Source organism: Monodon monoceros, unplaced genomic scaffold (assembly GCF_005190385.1).
Source record: "Monodon monoceros isolate NGI ecotype Baffin Bay Population unplaced genomic scaffold, NGI_Narwhal_1 Super_Scaffold_5, whole genome shotgun sequence".
Classification (NCBI taxonomy): Eukaryota; Metazoa; Chordata; class Mammalia; order Artiodactyla; family Monodontidae; genus Monodon; species Monodon monoceros.
In genome coordinates, this window is record NW_021703782.1 from 90,577,732 (window position 1) to 90,596,153 (window position 18,422).

The window sequence follows — 18,422 nt, forward strand, 5'->3', positions numbered from 1 at the left end:
CACATTGAAATTGGTCCCAAATTTTAATGTTGTAAGCAGCACCACGATAGCAGTTTTGTACAGATAATTTAAAAATATTTTTATTATGTCCTTATAATAAATTTCCAGAAACAGAATTATTAACCTCAAAGTCATTAGCATTTTATTGATAGATAATACAAAATTTATTTCCCAGATCACGGTAAAAATTTGCATTCCCATTGTTAGTATTTGCATTCCCATTGTTAGTATTCCCATTGTTAGTATTAGTTAGTATTTGCATTCCCATTGATAGTATCATTGTCAAAGTTCCCATTCAAAGTTCTCTGATCTATATTAAATATCATTACCTTTTGGTAAATCAAAAATATGGCATGAGGTCATTGTTTTAATTTGCAGTTTCTTAATGTCTTACAGTAAGATTAAATTCTCATATGATTGCATGATATAGATTATTCTTCCCTTTTTGAACCATATGTTTGCCTTCTTAGTCCGTTTGAAAATTATAATGTGATAAAGACAATTTTATATTAATATGTGATGTAATAAACATTCTAACATTTGACATATTTGAAGCATTTTTCTCTAGTTTGCTAGAGAACTATTAAAAATACAAATTGAGGCACTTCCCTGGCGGCGCAGTAGTTAAGAATCCACCTGCCAATGCAGGGGATATGGGTTCGATCCCTGGTGTGGGAAGATCCCACGTGCTGTGGAGCAACTAAGCCCATGTGCCACAACTACTGAGCCTGTGCTCTAGAGCCCACGAGCCACAACGACTGAGCCCAGGCACCACAACTACTGAAGCCCGTGCACCTAGAACCCATGCTCCGCAACAAGAGGAGCCACCATAAGGAGAAGCCCGTCAGTAACAGAGTAGCCCCCACTCGCCGCAACTAGAGAAAGCTCACGCACAGCAACGAAGACCCAACGCAGCCAAAAATAAATAATTAAAAAAATAAATTTATTTTAAAAAATTGAGAAATACTTTTGAGGTCAAATCCATTGGTTTTTTCCACTGTATTTTGAAAAAATATTTCAACACACAGGTGCTACATTTTGTGTAAATTCTCATGGATCCTGAAGTATGTCCCTGCACTCTTCTTAGTATTTGATGACAATGACCAGGATGATGATGATAATGATGACAATGCATGTTTTCATGGGCCTCTTAATAGAATGTGGAAACTACACACGAGGGAGCACTCAACGCACACATCACCTACGGTATAGTAAGTACTATAATTTACATTTACACTTTTAAAGTCAGATTTTAAAGTTACCTTGTCTTTGGTTACCTAAAGATAAATACCATATGATCTCGCTAATAAGTGGCAGGAAAAAAAAAAAGATCACAGATACGGAGAACAGTTTGGTGGTTGCCAGAAGAGGGGTATGGCGGTGCTCAAAAGGGGTGAAGGTGGACAAAAGGTACAAACTTCCACTTATAAAATAAATAAGTCCTGGAGATGTAATATACAGAGTGATGACTATATTTAATAATATACTTTTAAAAAGTTATCTTGATTCTTTAAAGTATATTGTGTTTATTCAACACAATTATCAGAACATATTGTGTGTGTGTCCTTGAACGGCACATGTCCTTGAATGACACAACTTACATACATATTTACATGCAGGTGTAAAAACTATATACCATTTAAGGGCATCTTCATGTATGTGAACAGTAAAAGTATAGATTTAAGAGGGTGTTAAATTCCTAATTCCTTTCCTAGCATCTGATGGATAATTATCTCAAGCTACTGTATATACTATACTAAAATACTGTGTTCTGAATAATGCTGGTTTTAGAAAAGCTGAGTAAGAAACACTGATGTTATCTTCTTCAGACTGGCCAATATGCAATCATTTCAGGATCATATTTTTAAACATATGCTTAAAAATAGAAACTAAGATTGATTCCCCATCTTTCTTTTTCTTAAAAGATCTTCAGAGCCTAGGAAGGGGCAAAGAATTCTCAGCCAACGAATCCGCAGAATGAAGGGTTTCCGTTTTGAGATTTTCATCTGAAATTTCTAATGAAAAATTCAAGGCTGATCATTCTTCTATCAGATGGGGCATTAACATTTATGAGTACAGCTAGAGAGGGCACTATCATTAATTAGTAAGTTTTCAATAGCACACATATTTGCAGTGTATTTAGAATCCATCTGACAAAAGATGCAAATATTTGCTCAAACCTTACCTTTTCCCCAGAGTTGTCTTTAGCTGTTGGGATTTGCCAAGTGATATTAGCAGCGTCTTGCTGTTCCTGAGTCTCAGCCTCTATGTCCGCAGGACAGTTGATCTGAGGAGCTTCCACATCTGATTCAGAAAATACACAAATCACTTAACATATCAATGCGTAATTCTAAGCCGTTTAAGAGAGAGGTAAAAAGATATTAATACTCTGTGACTCGCTTTTTACATCCCAATTCCTGACTGATTTGGAATTTACAACTGCCTTCAGGATAATGTATCTCAGGATGACTTATGAAGCCCTTCCTGAACTGGTACCTGCTCCCCTAAGAGGGGACAAATCCCCTCCTCTCTGACAAATCCCCTACCAGAACTCAGTCTCCACATCGAATACTCTCAGTCCCACGAGAGCACCATGGTTCTTCTTATACCTGGGTCTTTGCCCATGTCCTTTTATTTGCCTGAATAAATGCTCTCTTCCCCCTTTACCCAGGAAACCCCTACTTGTCCTTTAATTCTCAGCTTAGACACAAGCTCCTCAGGAAGCTTCTCTGACCCCACTGGTCCATTTTAGGTGCTCACTCCACAAGTTCCCATGGCCCTCTGTCCTTCCTAACCATAACTCGTTTTGCCATTTTGAAGTTAAATTTTCTCCTTCCAAAGAATTTAAGTTCTTTGAATGCCAGGATATCTCTTGTCCCATTGTATTATATAGTTCCTGGCATATAACAGGAGTTTGATAAATATTTTTGGAATGCAATAAAGCGACAGAAAAAATGAATGTTGACTGTGGCAGGAAGGAACTGCACTGGAAATGCTGTCAAACGGAATTAATTAGTGTGCTAAAATGTACTGGCAAAACAAACAACAAATTAAAGCCAATGATATTTTTTGCAGTGTGAAACTCTGCAGTACAGATACTGAATTAGATGTGGTAACTAGCCACATCAGTCACTGTACAGCTAAGTTCTTATTACATGGTATAATAAATCCTCTGAAGTTACGTTAAATTAGGTCTTCTGTAACTTGCAGCTGAATATATCCGAATTGATCTAATTTGTGTCTCACCTTCTTGTTCCTTTAAAATTTTATTCAATTTATGTTTTCCTTTTCTCAGAGGGGCTAATACTTAGACAATTTTCCCCCACAAAGATGCATTAGCGTATTAACTCTTAAAATCTAAAGCAGTATTTTATTTTTCCTTTACACTTGAATATTAGCTTGAATGGATTTGGAATTTAAAGTTTATATCTATTTTCCCTCTGTATTCTTAGAACACTGCTACATTTCCTTCTGGCATTTAGAGTTATAAATGAGAAGTGTAGTGTGAGTCTGGTCCTTATTTCCTTTGTGAAATTTCTCTTTTCTCTCTGGAAACCAGATTTTCTCCTTAACTTTGGACCTTGGAAATTTCACAGGGAGTAGTGAAAGTATGCCTGCCCAACATTCAGAGGCTATTTTTTTAAATTAATTTATTTTTGACTGAGTTGGGTCTTTGTTGCTGCGCATGGGCTTTCTCTAGTTGTGGCAAGTGGGGGCTACTCTTCGTTGCGGTGCACGGACCTTTCATTGCGGTGGCCTCTCCTGTTGTGGAGCACAGGCTCTAGGCACACAGGCTTCAGTATTGCAGTACATGGGCTCCAGAGCACAGGCTCAGTAGTTGGGGTGCACTGGCCTAGCTGCTCAGTGGCATGTGGGATCCTCCTGGGCCAGGGCTTGAACCCGTGTCCCCTGCATTGGCAGGCGGACTCCCAACACCTGAGCCACCAGGGAAGCCCCTATTTTTTTTTGGAGTCACATTACTCACTGTTTTCTTGAACATGGATCAATAAACTCTATTTCTCTGATAATGGTACTTTATTTTTTATTGAAGTATAGTTGATTTACAATGTTGTGTTAGTTTCAGGTGTACAGCAAAGTGATTCAGTTATACATACATACATATATATATACACACATATATATACGCATATATATGTATATATATTTTTTCAGATTCTTTTCCATTATAGGTTATTACAAGATATTGAATATAGTTCCCTGAGCTACTTGGTAGGACCTTGTTGTTGGGGAGAAGGGACAAATTAAGAGCTTGGGGTTAACAGATATATACTACTTTATATAAAATAGATAAACAAGGTCTGTGGCTATTTTGATCAAAAAATTCAAGCCTTTCTGAAGCTCAGGGGAACTTTCTTCTACTGGGAGGAAATTCTTCTCCTCCATCCCTTATCCTCTCTCTGCTTCTGGAACTCTTTATTGGGGTTTCTCGATTTATCACAGGTATCTCTTAACTTCCATCTTTTGGGCTTGATCCATTGGGATATTCAAGTTCCTTGTTTATCAGTTCTCCATTCTGAAGGAATTCTCAGTTTGCTTTGTCAAATCACTAATATTGTTTTCAACAACATCCACTCCACTTTTCGACCCTTCTCTTAGAGACATTTATATTTTTACTTCTAAGAACTCTTTCTTGCTCTCAATAGCTCCTTTTCACTGCAGTCGGCTCTTGTTGCTAGGAAGATGGCAATGTTCTCTTGTGAATGTACTGAGATGCAGGTTTCAAAGGGCTGATGACTTGCTTTTTTTAAAAAAATATTAACTTAATCTCACCTGCTTTATAGGAGCCAGAAATTCCCCAAAGATCTTCAACTCCCAATGGAAAACTTAACCTGATTTCCAGCTCTAATATCATCCTTAGTTTTCTATTTCTTCTATTGTTGCCTGGTACATTGTAACTGGATTTTGTGAGTCCATGATTTTGTAACAGACATCTTCATAGCATTTTCTGGGGTTACATCTATCCTTTTACCATAGATTTGCAGCAAAAGTAGCAAAGAGGGACAGTCCCACACTGCACCAATGTGTCATTATGTAGAATTTGGTTTTTAACCTGACCATTGTATGGACCTACCTTCACAAGCAGCTGTCTGAACTTTGGCACTCCATTTTCCGGAGGTGGTACACCTCACTTCTTCTCTGCCTCCTGATAAAATGAATCCTTGGTGGCAACTTAGCTGACAAATCGTCCCAGGTTTGGCTGGATGCTTGCCACAGTTGGGGGGTGACACGATGACACCTTTGGGCTTCTGAAAGGTGGAGCAGTGGCGCTCTATTGTAGGAGAGCAAGAAAATGTTATTTGCGTTCCCACAGATTGCAAATGTCACAGATTCGCTTTACTCGAGAAAAATACAATTGGTCTGCTGTGGGACTGACATAAGTCACTAAATGAGGTCTGTATGTGACACTAAACAAATGCTGTATTGTAAATAATGCTCAACCATATCTCTTTAGTTACCTCATGCTATTTTGCCGGTGCATCAAAATCTTGAAAGATTTCTAACTAGTACTTAAATCAATGCCGACTGTGACTTTTATCACTTGCTTAGAGCACCTTCATTCAGTTTGCAGAATGTTACGTTATGGTTACAAAGTATAAAATAGTGAATTAGGTTGTATCTTTCATGGAATAAGTGATAATTCAGCAATCAGTCTCCATTTTATGAATTTTTTTGTGCCATCTTTAAGCAAGCACATGAGAATAGTTTTTACACTCTCCCTAGAATCACTATGTCATAATTAGGGCCTTGACTCTTAATGATGTTATTTTCAGCACAGATGAAGAACAGCAGATGAATTAGGTAGAATTAGGTAGACTGCAGATAGAATGGAAAATCAGACTAGGACTTAATGCAGGGCGTGTGTCTCTGTGTGTGTCACACACACACACACACACGACCCCATATACACATTTGTTTGTTGTTGTAGTAGTGATTCTACTGGGAGCACTGCTGGCGTCTTTAGTCTGTATTTCCAATGTGATACGCCAGGCATTATTCTAAGTGCTTTACAAGGATAGACCCATTTAAACATATGCAGTAAGGGCTGTTGTTATTATTCCCACTTACAAACAAGAGTGCTGGAACGTAATAGTAACTCTCATAGTTAACTTTCCTGAGGCTACCCAATTGGTAAGTAGCAGAACCTGTGTGCTCCTAAAATATTCCACAACCATGCCTCCTCCCTGAAATGACTGCTTTCAAACCTCTCGGTCAGCAAAAGCAAATTTTCCTGAGAAATTGGTATGTTTCTTTGTTTTTGCACAGTATGTACCACGTGGTTGCCCAGACTTCCTATTTTGCTTTGACCAAGAGGAAAATGAGAGCCAAATTTGTGGTTCAAATATAACAACTATATGGGACTCTAAATCATTTATTCAGGTATGTTATTTATAAATTAAAAAATTATTCTTTTAGCTGTCATAATTGTTGAAGATTTTATTCCGTTAATATTCTCTTTCTTACTGTTTATGACCTTTTGAATGAACGTCTTTAGTTTTTATATAGTCTAATCTAATGGAAAATCTTTTCCCATTGCTTTTATGCCTAATACATGGGTTAATATTCACTTACATATATTAACTATACTCTCTTCTAGCTTTTAATGGTTTTAGTTTTTATTTATTTATTTATTTTTTTGCGGTACGCGGGCCTCTCACCGCCGCGGCCCCTCCCACCGCCGCGGCCCCTCCCACCGCCGCGGCCCCTCCCACCGCCGCGGCCCCTCCCACCGCCGCGGCCCCTCCCACCGCGGAGCACAGGCCCCGGACGCGCAGGCCCAGCGGCCACGGCTCACGGGCCCAGCCGCTCCGTGGCACGCAGGATCCTCCCGGACCGGGGCACGAACCCGCGTCCCCGGCATCGGCAGGCAGACTCCCAACCACCGCGCCACCAGGGAAGCCCTAATTTATATTTTTAAAACTATGAAGAATTTATGTGTCTGGTGTGTATTAAAAACATATGAAAATTTCATTTTGTTTTTCCCAAGGAGCTAGCCAATTTTCCTATATTATCAGTTGAATAAATCTTATCTTCTCAACTGAGCTATGATGCTTCCCTAATGATACGTGAAACTCGTAAGTTTTGGAATCTATTCAGTCCCATTGATCTGATGGCAATTCTTGCATACTCTTCATTTTTGCAGTTTTAGTATATATTTTAAAACCCAGTAGAGCTACTTTCTTTTTACTACTCTTTATTACTCTTCCCTTTCAGTCTTATTTCAGTGAGTTTTGCCTACACATTCTTCCAGATGAATCCTGGAGTCAATCCCCAATTCCAAAAAGGGGGCAAAAAAGAAAAACCCTTTTGGGCTATTGGATGATATTGCATTTTACGTATACATATATTTGGAGAGAACTTACAGTTTGATAAAATTTTATAAAAACATTAAGGTGTTCTTTTTGTCTTTCAGTAATATTTTGTAGTTTGTGTAACACAGGTTCCACACATTTCTGTTTAAGGTTATTCTTACGTATTTTATATTTTCTATAGATCTTTTGAATGTGATTTTTCTCTACATATTCTGTTTATCATTTATATAGAAGAGCTGTTTGATATTCTTATGACTTTAATGAACTCTCAGTCTTTAAGTAGGTTCATTCTTTTTTGGAGGTAGACACGTAGTTTACAAATGATGATTCTGAATCCTCTAAGCTCTAACCTTATGATTTATCACAAGAGCTAAAGCTTAGAGAACAATGCTAAATAATACGGATGATTCTGGAATCCTTTTCTTTTTCCAGATTTAATAAGACTGTCTACATTGTTTCCATAAGTGGATGCAGATTTAAGATGGACTTTTTTATTACGTCAGTAATCAATATGAGTTTCTTAGAGTTCTATTAAAAATGTGTTTTAAATGATAATACATTTTTATCTTATACTGAGCAACCATATGAATTTTTCCTATTTTTTATAATGAAGTAATTTATTATGTTGATAGAGTACCTAATTTTAAACCCTCCTTCCATTCCTAGGATAAACCTCTACTCGTTTTGGCAGACCATTCTTTTGAATGTGGATTGCTAGTATATTTGCTGTCGTAGCTTTCTATATATATGTATTTCTTTCTTGGTAAAAGTTGTCAGGTTGGCAATAGAATAATAATAGTTTGATAGTATGAACTGATTAACTTTCCACTAACTGGGCCAAACTACATGGTATGAGAATTACTGCTTTTTAAAAGTTTGAAAGAGTTTCACTGATCCCTCAGTCATTTTGGGAGGAGTAATTAAACTCTGATAACATTTCCATTTTTTTGTAAATTACCCATAGGTAACTATATACTTGCTTTTCTACTTTTTTTCTTGATTCATTTAATAATTTTCATTTTCTTAGAAAATCATGCATAATAAATGAATTGTATGGTATTTTATTATTCCTTTAAAAATCTCAGACCTCTGGGACTTCCCTGGTGACGCAGTGGTTAAGAATCCGCCTGCCAACGCAGGAGACGTGGGTTCGATCCCTGGTCCAGGAAGACCCCACATGCTGTGGAGCAGCTAAGCCCGTGCGCCACAATTATTGAGCCTGTGCTCTAGAGCCTGTGAGCCACAACTACTGAGCCCACGTGCCACAGCTACTGAAATCCGCGCGCCTAGAGCCCGTGCTCCGCAACAAGAGAAGCCACAGCAATGAGAAGCCCATGCACTGCAATGAAGAGTAGCCCCCTAAGCTGTGACAAAGTGAGAGAGTGGCATGGACATGTATACGCTACCGAATGTAAAATAGATAGCTAGTGGGAACAGCCACATAGCACAGGGAGATCAGCTCGGTGCTTTGTGACCACCTAGAGGGGTGGGATAGGGAGGGTGGGAGGGAGGGAGACGCAAGAGGGAAGAGATATGGGTACATATGTGTATGTATAACTGATTCACTTTGTTATAAAGCAGAAACTAACACACCATTGTAAAGCAATTATACTCCAATAAAGATGTTAAAAATAAAAAAAAAATTAAAAAAAAAATAGAGTAGCCCCCGCTCACCACAACTAGAGAAAGCCCATGTGCACCAACGAAGACCCAGTGCAGCCAAAAATAATAAATATATTTAAATAAAATAAAATAAAAACCTCAGACCTCATGTATTCCTTTGTGATAGCTTCCTGGAAAAATTCTAGTTTTGCATTTTTCTTTCTTTTTAAAATTTATTTTATTACTTTATTCAAAGATTTTCCTCTTATCCTCTCTACTGCATTCCATCTCCTTTTATAATTCATCTTCCTTTATTATTATTTACTTCTTTCAACTTCTCTTGCAATCATTATTTTCCTAGCTTTTGAATTTAATGTTATTTTCATTCTTCCTGTTTAATAATGAAAATATTTATATCTAAGAAATTTTATCAGTGTATAATTTAACCCATATCTCATAACTTTGGTTCTAGAATTTTCTCAATTTCATTGTTTATTTTTTAATTATATTTTTAAAACGTCTCCTTTGTTCATTTAATTCATTTCCTTTATCTCTTTTTGTATTGGAGTCTTCACATTTTTGTGTTTTGGTCTAGTTTCATATGTCAGAAAATGTTAAGGACATTGACTTTTTTTTTATGTGTTTCAAATAACTTTTTCTTGTTTTCATTTTAATAATGCAGAGAATTCATTTGAAGTACAGAAATTTACATCTTTATGTATTCAAACCTATTGTCCTTTTTATTTATATGAAGTTCTTCTCCGTTAAAATCCGTATTTTCTCCATATTATTTCTTATAGTTCACTCCTTAATTTGCCTCGTTTAATTAATCAGTTAAATTAACTTAGTGATTTTCAAAAATGAGGTGAGTCAAAACTGACTAATTTTTAGATAAGCTTCTTTCCCCCATTGATATCTAAACTTTCCCTTATTGAATATTATATTCTTCTACAAAAAATAATGTTTGTTTCTGAGCCATGTTTGCTTCCATTGTTCTGTGCACCCTTGTACCATTAATGTACTATTTTAATCACTGTGGGTTCATAATCTGTCTTATCATGGTGAGAATAAGTTCTCCCTCATTGTACCTCATGTTCAAAATTTTCCAGTTTTGCAACTATCTATTCTTCAGTACGCTTTCTATTTATGTCTATCAATTTTTTAAGTGGAAAATTTCATAGTAATTATCGTTATTGTCAGAATTTGGGGGCTACGGTGAGTTGTTCCCCAATAAATTGTAAATAAGGATATAATTTCCTTTTGATGGTTAGACTTCAAATCTACCAAGATTGACATACACTTTAAATCATTATAGAGCTGTATGCAATAATTTTAAAGAGAATTCTTAAAGTTTAAAGAATTTTAAAATTTTAAGTTAAACTTAATAATTAAATTTAAATTCTTTAAAGAATAACTCCAGAGTAACCTTATTAAATGTATTACATTTTTAATAAAAGACTGGGTCCCTCACAAGAAAAGCTGCTCATCCATGGAGCCGGTGAAATAGATGATTCTCAGGAGTAAACATTAATATCTAGATACAAATTCTAATCTTGGGAGACAACATTCCAACTAAAGGGATTTATTGAGATTTAATGTTCCATTGCCAAAGCAGCCTTTTTATGGTGGATAGATCCATCATCTTCATTTAATTCTGTGAACTATCTGGAGAAGCTAACTCCCTTTGTTTTGGTTTTATGCCAACTAAGTCTGTTTGTGGTTTGGGAATCCTTGTAGCTTCTGCCCCCAGGGAAATATAATGCCTGTCAGGCCTATGTCTTTCAGTAGTCATGACAAGTATCTCATTGTTAATAAACTTTACTTGTTATTTTTATTATTAAATTATTATTTAAATATATAATACCCCCCTATAAGTTTTCTGAGCCTGCACCATGAGGGTCAACTCTAGGACTGTTACTGAACCCCTCAGTAAAGCCCAATATCCTTTCTGGTGACACCCTCCCTTATTATCAGCCCTGGATCCAATACTAGATTATACTAGAATAAACCTGTAAATCAATTTATAAAGAATAGAGATAGTCATAGTACCTAGTTTTCCCATCTAAGATCCTGGGATACCTCAATTTATTCCCTACGTATAGTTCTTCTTCCTATTTTGGAAGTTGGTTATTTAATGACATACCTGTTAGCACTCCCAGGTATACTGTATCTGACACATAGTAAGGGTTCACTAATGGTAGTTATTATCATTTCATCATCATCATTATTACCATCGTTAATGTTTCAACAGTGTATAAGATGCAGCAAACTGGAAGAGCTACTGAGTTTATTCATTCTGGACCCACTTTCAGGTATGAGATGTCACAACTCTTAGTGAAGGACAAGGCAGAAAATCTTCTGATGAAAGAGAATTTTACGGCCCATCTTAACATTCACTGGTTCATAATTTTGTCCTTTCATCAACAAGGTAAAGGTAAATTGTGTTTTAAAAACTGAGGGAATTACACAGCATTTGCTGTTAAAAAAATCCATCCAAATTTGCCCCAATTAAAACAAAAATCATTACCATTTGAAGCTGTAAACTTTAGGGATTCGGAAAACTGGATTGTGGTGAGAAGTCTTTTTACCAGTGGAGGGGAATAAAACTACATATTTGTTCATGTATCTACAGCGCCATATACCTATACATATGGATGTGTATTTATACCCATAATGAGCCAGTTTTTAGTTCTAGGTCTTCACAGAAAACAGGAGAAACCAGAGAGCAAGAGAAATGACCCATCCAAGGCACCATGCCTTCTAAGAACTTACCCACACACCGGGGTTCTAGACCATCCCACTGGGCGTTTACTTGGCAGGTAAGCCTAGCACTTCCTTCCAGTCTGTACCCTTCATCACAGGTGACCAAACACACTGTCCTATAGGACAGTTCTCCGGTAGAACAGCTGAGGCGGCCATGTTTGGGTTGGCGGAGACGAGGGCATGTTCTCACTATGTGAAATGAAAACGATTAGATCATATTCTACTCAATGAGGACAAAGATAATAATTATAAATTTAATAAGGCCTACACATTACAAACAGTAAATAACACACCATTATATTTTGAGTTAGTGTGGGATAATTAAAAGCCTATGTTTTATCAAATGCATGGCCTAAACAACATCACTGTGTTCCACCTCTGTCTACCGGTGGGAAACTTAAGCTGTTTAAGGAGTCTGGCCCTAAATGGACAATGATGGCTGGAGACTGGGGATGGTTTACAAAGGGAGGTCCCTGCAGCCCTCAGCTGGGCCTTTGCTGTGATTCTCCAGGCTACGTTCTAACAAAAGGAAGGGGTCTTTCCCAGGACAGAGATCAGGTTCACTTCCGTTTTCAGACCTCATGGGCATATCCTGGGATTTTTAATGATCCCAGGCTCTTGACAGCTGCTCAGCCTCTGCAATCTTGAACTCCAGCATTCTACTCTAGCCACAATTCTGGTCCTTTTAGCTTTTTCACCCCTTTCTTCCCAGACGCTTCCTGCAAATCCTAGCTCATGATGATAATATTGACTTATGCATTACCATTGTTTTGTTTGTTTTTGCTGCTACGGCAGAGACTGCTAGTTGCCCACCCAATAACCACTCCTCCCAGTTTTATTCAGCATAGTAACAGGCACAGGTAGAAGATAACAATTCTCCACCTCCATCGCAACAAATGAGAGCCAGTGACATATACGCTAAGGTTGTATGGGACTTCTGGAAGAGCTTTTGAGTGGGGACTGTCTCAGTTGAGAGAGTACCTTTTCTGCCTTCCCCTCTTCCTCCTTCTTTGTCCTGAAATACAGACATGAAGGATAGGGCCCCAGCATATTACAGGGTAAGTCTCATGCACTAAGATGGTAGAGCAAAAAACTAAAAGGAGCCTGGGTCTCTGATGACAATGAGCTATCATAGCAGCTTTGGATTACCTACTTCTGTCCTTTCAGGTGAGAGAAAAACAAACCCTTAATTGTCTTATGACCCAGTTATTTGGGTCATTGATACCAGTAGGTATACGCAAACCCTAATTCCCTCTGCCCAGCATCCATTCATTTTCCCTTTGTTAATTTTCCAAGGGAAGCTCTTTCGCCTCTTTCAGCTCATGGGATTTGTGTGTGTTCCAACCTTGCTCAGGGGTAGAGCCTGTGAGCCCGGATCATGTTCCCCTGGTCTGAGAAGTGACCAGGTTACAACTGGTGATATACTTCCTTTCTCTATTGACTCTGAAACCACCATGAAAAAGGAGCTAGAAGAGTATTTACTAAGCTCTGGAGGCTGGAAAGGGCCCTGTGCCTCAGCCAGCCTCAGCACCACCAGCAGCAGAAGTGCCATGGGTTGTCCAGAGAACTGTGCGTTTCCCCAGCGCTGCCACTCCTGCCTCAACGCTGCATCAGAGAAGCTACAAGAAGGTACTCGGGCTGCTCCTGCAGGTTCCCAAATGACATCTGTGCTCTGAGTTCCGGCAAGAGTCTACCACCGCCTAGCCCACCCAAATCCCATAGAGTGCCTCAGAGTACATCTCAGTCAATTCCAGCAGGCCCTATATTCTTGTTCAGGACAATCGCTTCATCTACCAGGGTCATCCCCACACAGCTCTGATCCAACTCTAACTCACAAACTCATGCACCTGCCCTCTGGAATACATGATCAGTCCTCAATAAATCCCGTCCCATCCTAGACTTCTTTTATGAACTTTTCCTTACTTTCTCATCCTAGTAAAATATCTTATTGTCTCTTATAGACAGGACCTGCTCTTTATTGCCTTCCCAGATCATTCTCTTTCTTCTTCCTAAACACCTCCAGCTCCCTGGAGAGAGGAAAAACGTCCCTTCCCCCCCACCCCCGCTCCCCAGTTGCCTGTTGACCTTTTGGCCACTTCTCATTCTTTAATGATTTTATATTTTTCTCTCTCTCTCTTTCTCTCTCTGGCACGTGTGTGCACGTGCACACACACACACACACACACACACACAAGCTGGTGATTTCATGATCTATGTAGATGATCATTCCAATAACCCAGAGTCATATTCCTCACCTCTTCTTCACCAATAACCACATCCTTCACCTTATTTCAGCCTCCCCTCCACTGCCTTAACCTCTAGACCTTGCCAGCACCAATCCACGCACCCTCCTCTGACAACGACCTCCTATCTTCCTAGATTATTCCCTCAAGAGCTTCAGCTCCATCAAATTCTATACCCTACTGGAGCCCCCAATTATGTGTTCTTCTTTAGGTAAAATTATCTCTAAAGAGTTTATACTCTTTCTACACTTCTTTTCCTCCAGTTCTAGCTTAGACCCACTCCAATCAGGGTTTCAAATCAGGAGAAGGAGGAAGGACAGTAAAGGAGGAAAGAAAGGGGGAGAATAAGGAGAGGGGAGAAGAAAGGGAAGAGAAGGAGAGGAGAAAGGCAGGTGATAGAGAGGAAGAGGAGGGGAGGGGGAGACATGGAAGAGGATGGGGAAAGGAGAGTGCAGGGAAGGGAGAGGGAGAGGTGGGGGGCTGCAGAGACCCACGGCCGTGCACCCTTTCAGTCAGATGGCATGTACATCCTGGTCATAAACAGAGATACGGAGAGCACAAGACAGTGGATTCTTGTTGAATATGCCAACAGATGGGCGCGGATGCTCATTTTAATAGCTTACAGACATAATCCAATAAGCATCAGGCATTGTACGAAAAGCAAAAACCCCTGCAAAGAACAAATCTCACTTTTCTCTCAGATAACACTCCTGCAACACTAAAGGCCACAAGACAACAGAGAGATCTCTAAATATTTTTGAACAAAATCACTTGGGACTCAAGAACTTTGCTGAGACTCTGGGTAAGACGTCTTTTTCCTTCTTTTATGCATTTGCCAATTTTTCATATGAAGCATGCAGTTACTTATGATGAAAGCTTAACTTTCAAATAATAGGACAGGAAGTTGGGGTAAAATATTCAGTGCGTATTCAACTGAAGTCGCGGTTTCACAGAATCTGCTCTGAAGGAACCCATTCAAATTATATTAGTTGGCAGAACATAAATATTGGGTGCATGAAATATTCATTTAGGATTGATTACTCCTTGGGGAAAACTCAAGAATTAGATTAGAAGTTAAACCATAAGCCCTCGCCTTTCGATCACTGGGATGGTTTGGACCAAAGTCAAATGAGCAGAATTATTTTGCCTTCCACGTTTTGATTGTTATTGAGTGTGTCCACCATGTAAGTAGAATCTTTTCTGAGTGTATCCATCAAGGGTGTAGAAATATTTTGCCTCCCATAGTTTGACTTTTCTTGAGGGCACTCATCAGGCATAGCAAAATACCAAGAGCCAGGTAGGATTAAAAGTGAATGAGCCAAATTACTATGATCAAGATATAGAAAATCCAGAAAACCATATTAAACAACTGCTTTTGATCCAATAAACTGCTGAAATGACTCCAGCTTTCCAACTTGAGACGAAATGAACTTGCAACATCTCTCAAGAGAACTGATAGTAAATTAGAGCTGGTGTTTCACACATATGCAAATTACATTGCTTCTCAAGTGTTGGTTTTAATAAACTTTCACTGCTCCTCAGGGAAAACAAAGCATATGTAATAATTCCTATTTAGTTCTTAAACATTTTATACTCCTTTTCAACTAAGAATGACCATTTTTATCATTTTTGATAGGAACATGCTTATTTATGAGTTTCAACTTCAAAGATATTTTTATTTCCATAAGCTGAAAACTTCTGCAATAAACGTTTGACTGACATTCATGTTAAAGCAATCCTTAAATATTTATTTAGTCTTTTTAGAAAACAGCAATTTAGTCTTTCAAGAGAATGGTCTACTAGGTAGCAGACAATGTGAGAACTTGATCTGGTTCTCAGTGGAAAGACTCGTTAGATTTTTTTCTCAGATTTACACTTCCTGTCACTCTCCCAATTTTGACAGCTTCTATACTGAAAATAAAATAAATCTGATGTTAAATGCAGGGTTCTCACTGTTGCCTGAACGTTTTTCTCAGGAAAAATACTATCACAAAATTTACTTTACTTTCATGTTGTGGTTTAGCTAGTTATCACTGAGAAACCACAAAGGAATCCTTACTAGTTTAGAAAGGAATGTGTAATTCAGATAAAATTCAGAGCGTAAGTGTTTTAATGAAGAATGTATAGGAGGAATAAGAATCAAGACTATTAGTTATTATTTAACCCTACAAAACATTTAGGATGTAACATGAAATTTGTAAAAGGCTTTATATTTTACACTGGTCTTTCATTTCTGCCTCACTTTTAGAAAGATTGTCAAGAAAAAAATAAACTTATCCTCTGTCTTTATAATTAGATTTAAATTAGATCTGTAAAATGCTACTTTCTCCATACTACCCTCCTGAAACAGAAGTGAATTCCCACATAACTGCCATATTTCACCGAATCCCAGACGCCCCAATTGTAAGGTACAACATTATTTTATAAGCTGCTAATAAAGAAACAGTAATGTCTGTGAAAGGATTTAACGCCACAGTTGTTGAGGTACATCTCAGTTTTAGGATGTTAAGATGTGGGGGAAAAGTGTTTTTGAATTAATGAATTATGGTATATGTTTCACAGAACAATACCTCAAGTACAGGCAGACCTCAGAGATATTGCAGGCTCAGTTCCAGACCACCAAATACAGTGACTATTGCAGTAAAGCAAGTCCCACGATTTTTTTGGTTTCCCAGTGCATATAAAAGTTATGTTTACACTACACTGTAGTCTATTAAGTGTGCAAATTAGCATTATTCTAAAAAACAATATACGCCCATTACTTAAAAACAGTTTATTGCTAAAAAATGCTAACCATCATCTGACAACGTGGGGTTGTTATCAGTACAAACCTTCAATTTGTAAGAACTGCAACATCAGCAAAAAAAATAAAGCAAAGCTCAGTAAAACGAAGTATGTCTATAACTAAATCCTTTAATGAGGAGCCAGAGGAAGAGCCTGACTTAGTACCTTCATTCAGGACAACTTCGTTCACTGGTAAGTTAGGGAGTAGTTTTCTGGAGGTGAAATTAAAGGGAGCTTAGAAAAGTTCACATCCTGGAGCATTGCTCTTATTTTGATTAAAGTTATTTTACTTACACGGGGACATCAGTGCAAATTGCATAAAAGACAACAAGCCTACTTTTTAAAAATGGGACTGCATAATGGGAAGTGACACAAGCAGACTGTCAGTGTATCTATTTGTCAATGTACTTATCCATATCATTTACCAGAAGTATAACCAAGGATTAGCTGGGGTGGGGGAAGATGCGTTCTGTGCTCGTAATGAGCTCACAGACTAGCAGAGGTGATCGACAAGTTAATTAATTAAAGTAAGTAAGGTGGTTTGTATTGTAACAATTTGGTTAAGCTGGGAAACACTGTCAGAGTCCCCTTATTTTGGGCCAGTTTAGGGTTGATCAAAAGAAGAACCTGCACTTGATCTTGGAAGGCGGAAGAGAGGCAGTGATCGATCACTGCAGGCAGAATCAGTGATGGACAAATGCACACATGCACAGTAGGTTCCAGCTTGTCTTTGGTCACCTCCACTCCACATCCCAATTGCTGACCCTGTTGACCCAAGGTGGCCCCAAGCTCGCTGCTGGGTTCTTGGATGTAGAGCATCAGGGCATGGTTACACAGAGATAAAGCTTCTCTTAGACTTCCCAACACACTTCTCCCTTGTGGTTCCACTTCAGCAGCTGGGTGGGCTTGGATTCTCAGACTGAACTGGTAGTAACTCCTCTGATGCTCCAATTTCTCTTCTGGACCTTCCACTTCCCAGCTCTTTCCAAAATCGTGTAAGGTCTGATTCTTAAAATAAGTTCCTTATCCCATAGCACAGATGGTGTATTTCCTGGGCTTCCCTGACTGACCCTGACACACAAAGCGCAAGGGCTAGAATGCGGGCAGGACAGGTTTGTGGATGCACATACAGAGGTTAGGGGTCATCCCATCCCAGATGAGAAGGTCAGCGACAGGGAGGGCTTATATACAGGGACCAAAGGAATGACTGGACAATCAAGGCTGTTGAAACAACTTGCAAACGGATGGCTTCCTGAGAGAGCATGGCCATTTCTTAAGGCTTTAGTGTAGGATTCGAGGCTCAGGGTGGAGACTGTAGAGGGTTAAAGAGGCAAGGGCCAGACCTTACCCTAAAGGGGTTGTCTGCCTGATTTTCTCACTCTTCTTTGGAAGGTCAGTAAGTGGAAAGTTAAAATGTCATGTTTTCTACCTTCTGCCATGAGGTATTTGGAAGAAGGGGTAGAGGTTTTACAAAGAACTTAAAAACTATGTAACTTTACAGGAATATTTCTAAGAGGTTCCTATGATCAACCTTTTCAGTAATAGGCTTTTTACCATTTGAGACTGTATGACTAAGAATGTCTTTGCTTTGCTTTCCCACATAAACAATAGCTTGTCGGAGTTTAGAAATCTAGGGTCTAATTCTTTTCTTTCAGAATTCAGGAAACATACACTTACCTTCTAACATTTAAAATGGCTA

General features: G+C 38.5%; 1 protein-coding gene across 1 annotated transcript in view; it reads right to left on the minus strand.

Moving 5' to 3' along the window:
• Nucleotides 1-18,422, minus strand: part of SVEP1 (sushi, von Willebrand factor type A, EGF and pentraxin domain containing 1) — a 183,607-nt gene that overhangs the window by 97,525 nt on the left and 67,660 nt on the right. Inside the window, exons 6-8 of the mRNA XM_029202810.1 lie at nt 11,706-11,885; nt 5,093-5,290; nt 2,186-2,304 (exon numbers count right to left, since the gene is read on the minus strand). Of these exons, the coding sequence (XP_029058643.1) occupies nt 2,186-2,304; nt 5,093-5,290; nt 11,706-11,885 (497 nt within the window). The remainder of the gene's footprint in view (nt 1-2,185; nt 2,305-5,092; nt 5,291-11,705; nt 11,886-18,422) is intronic.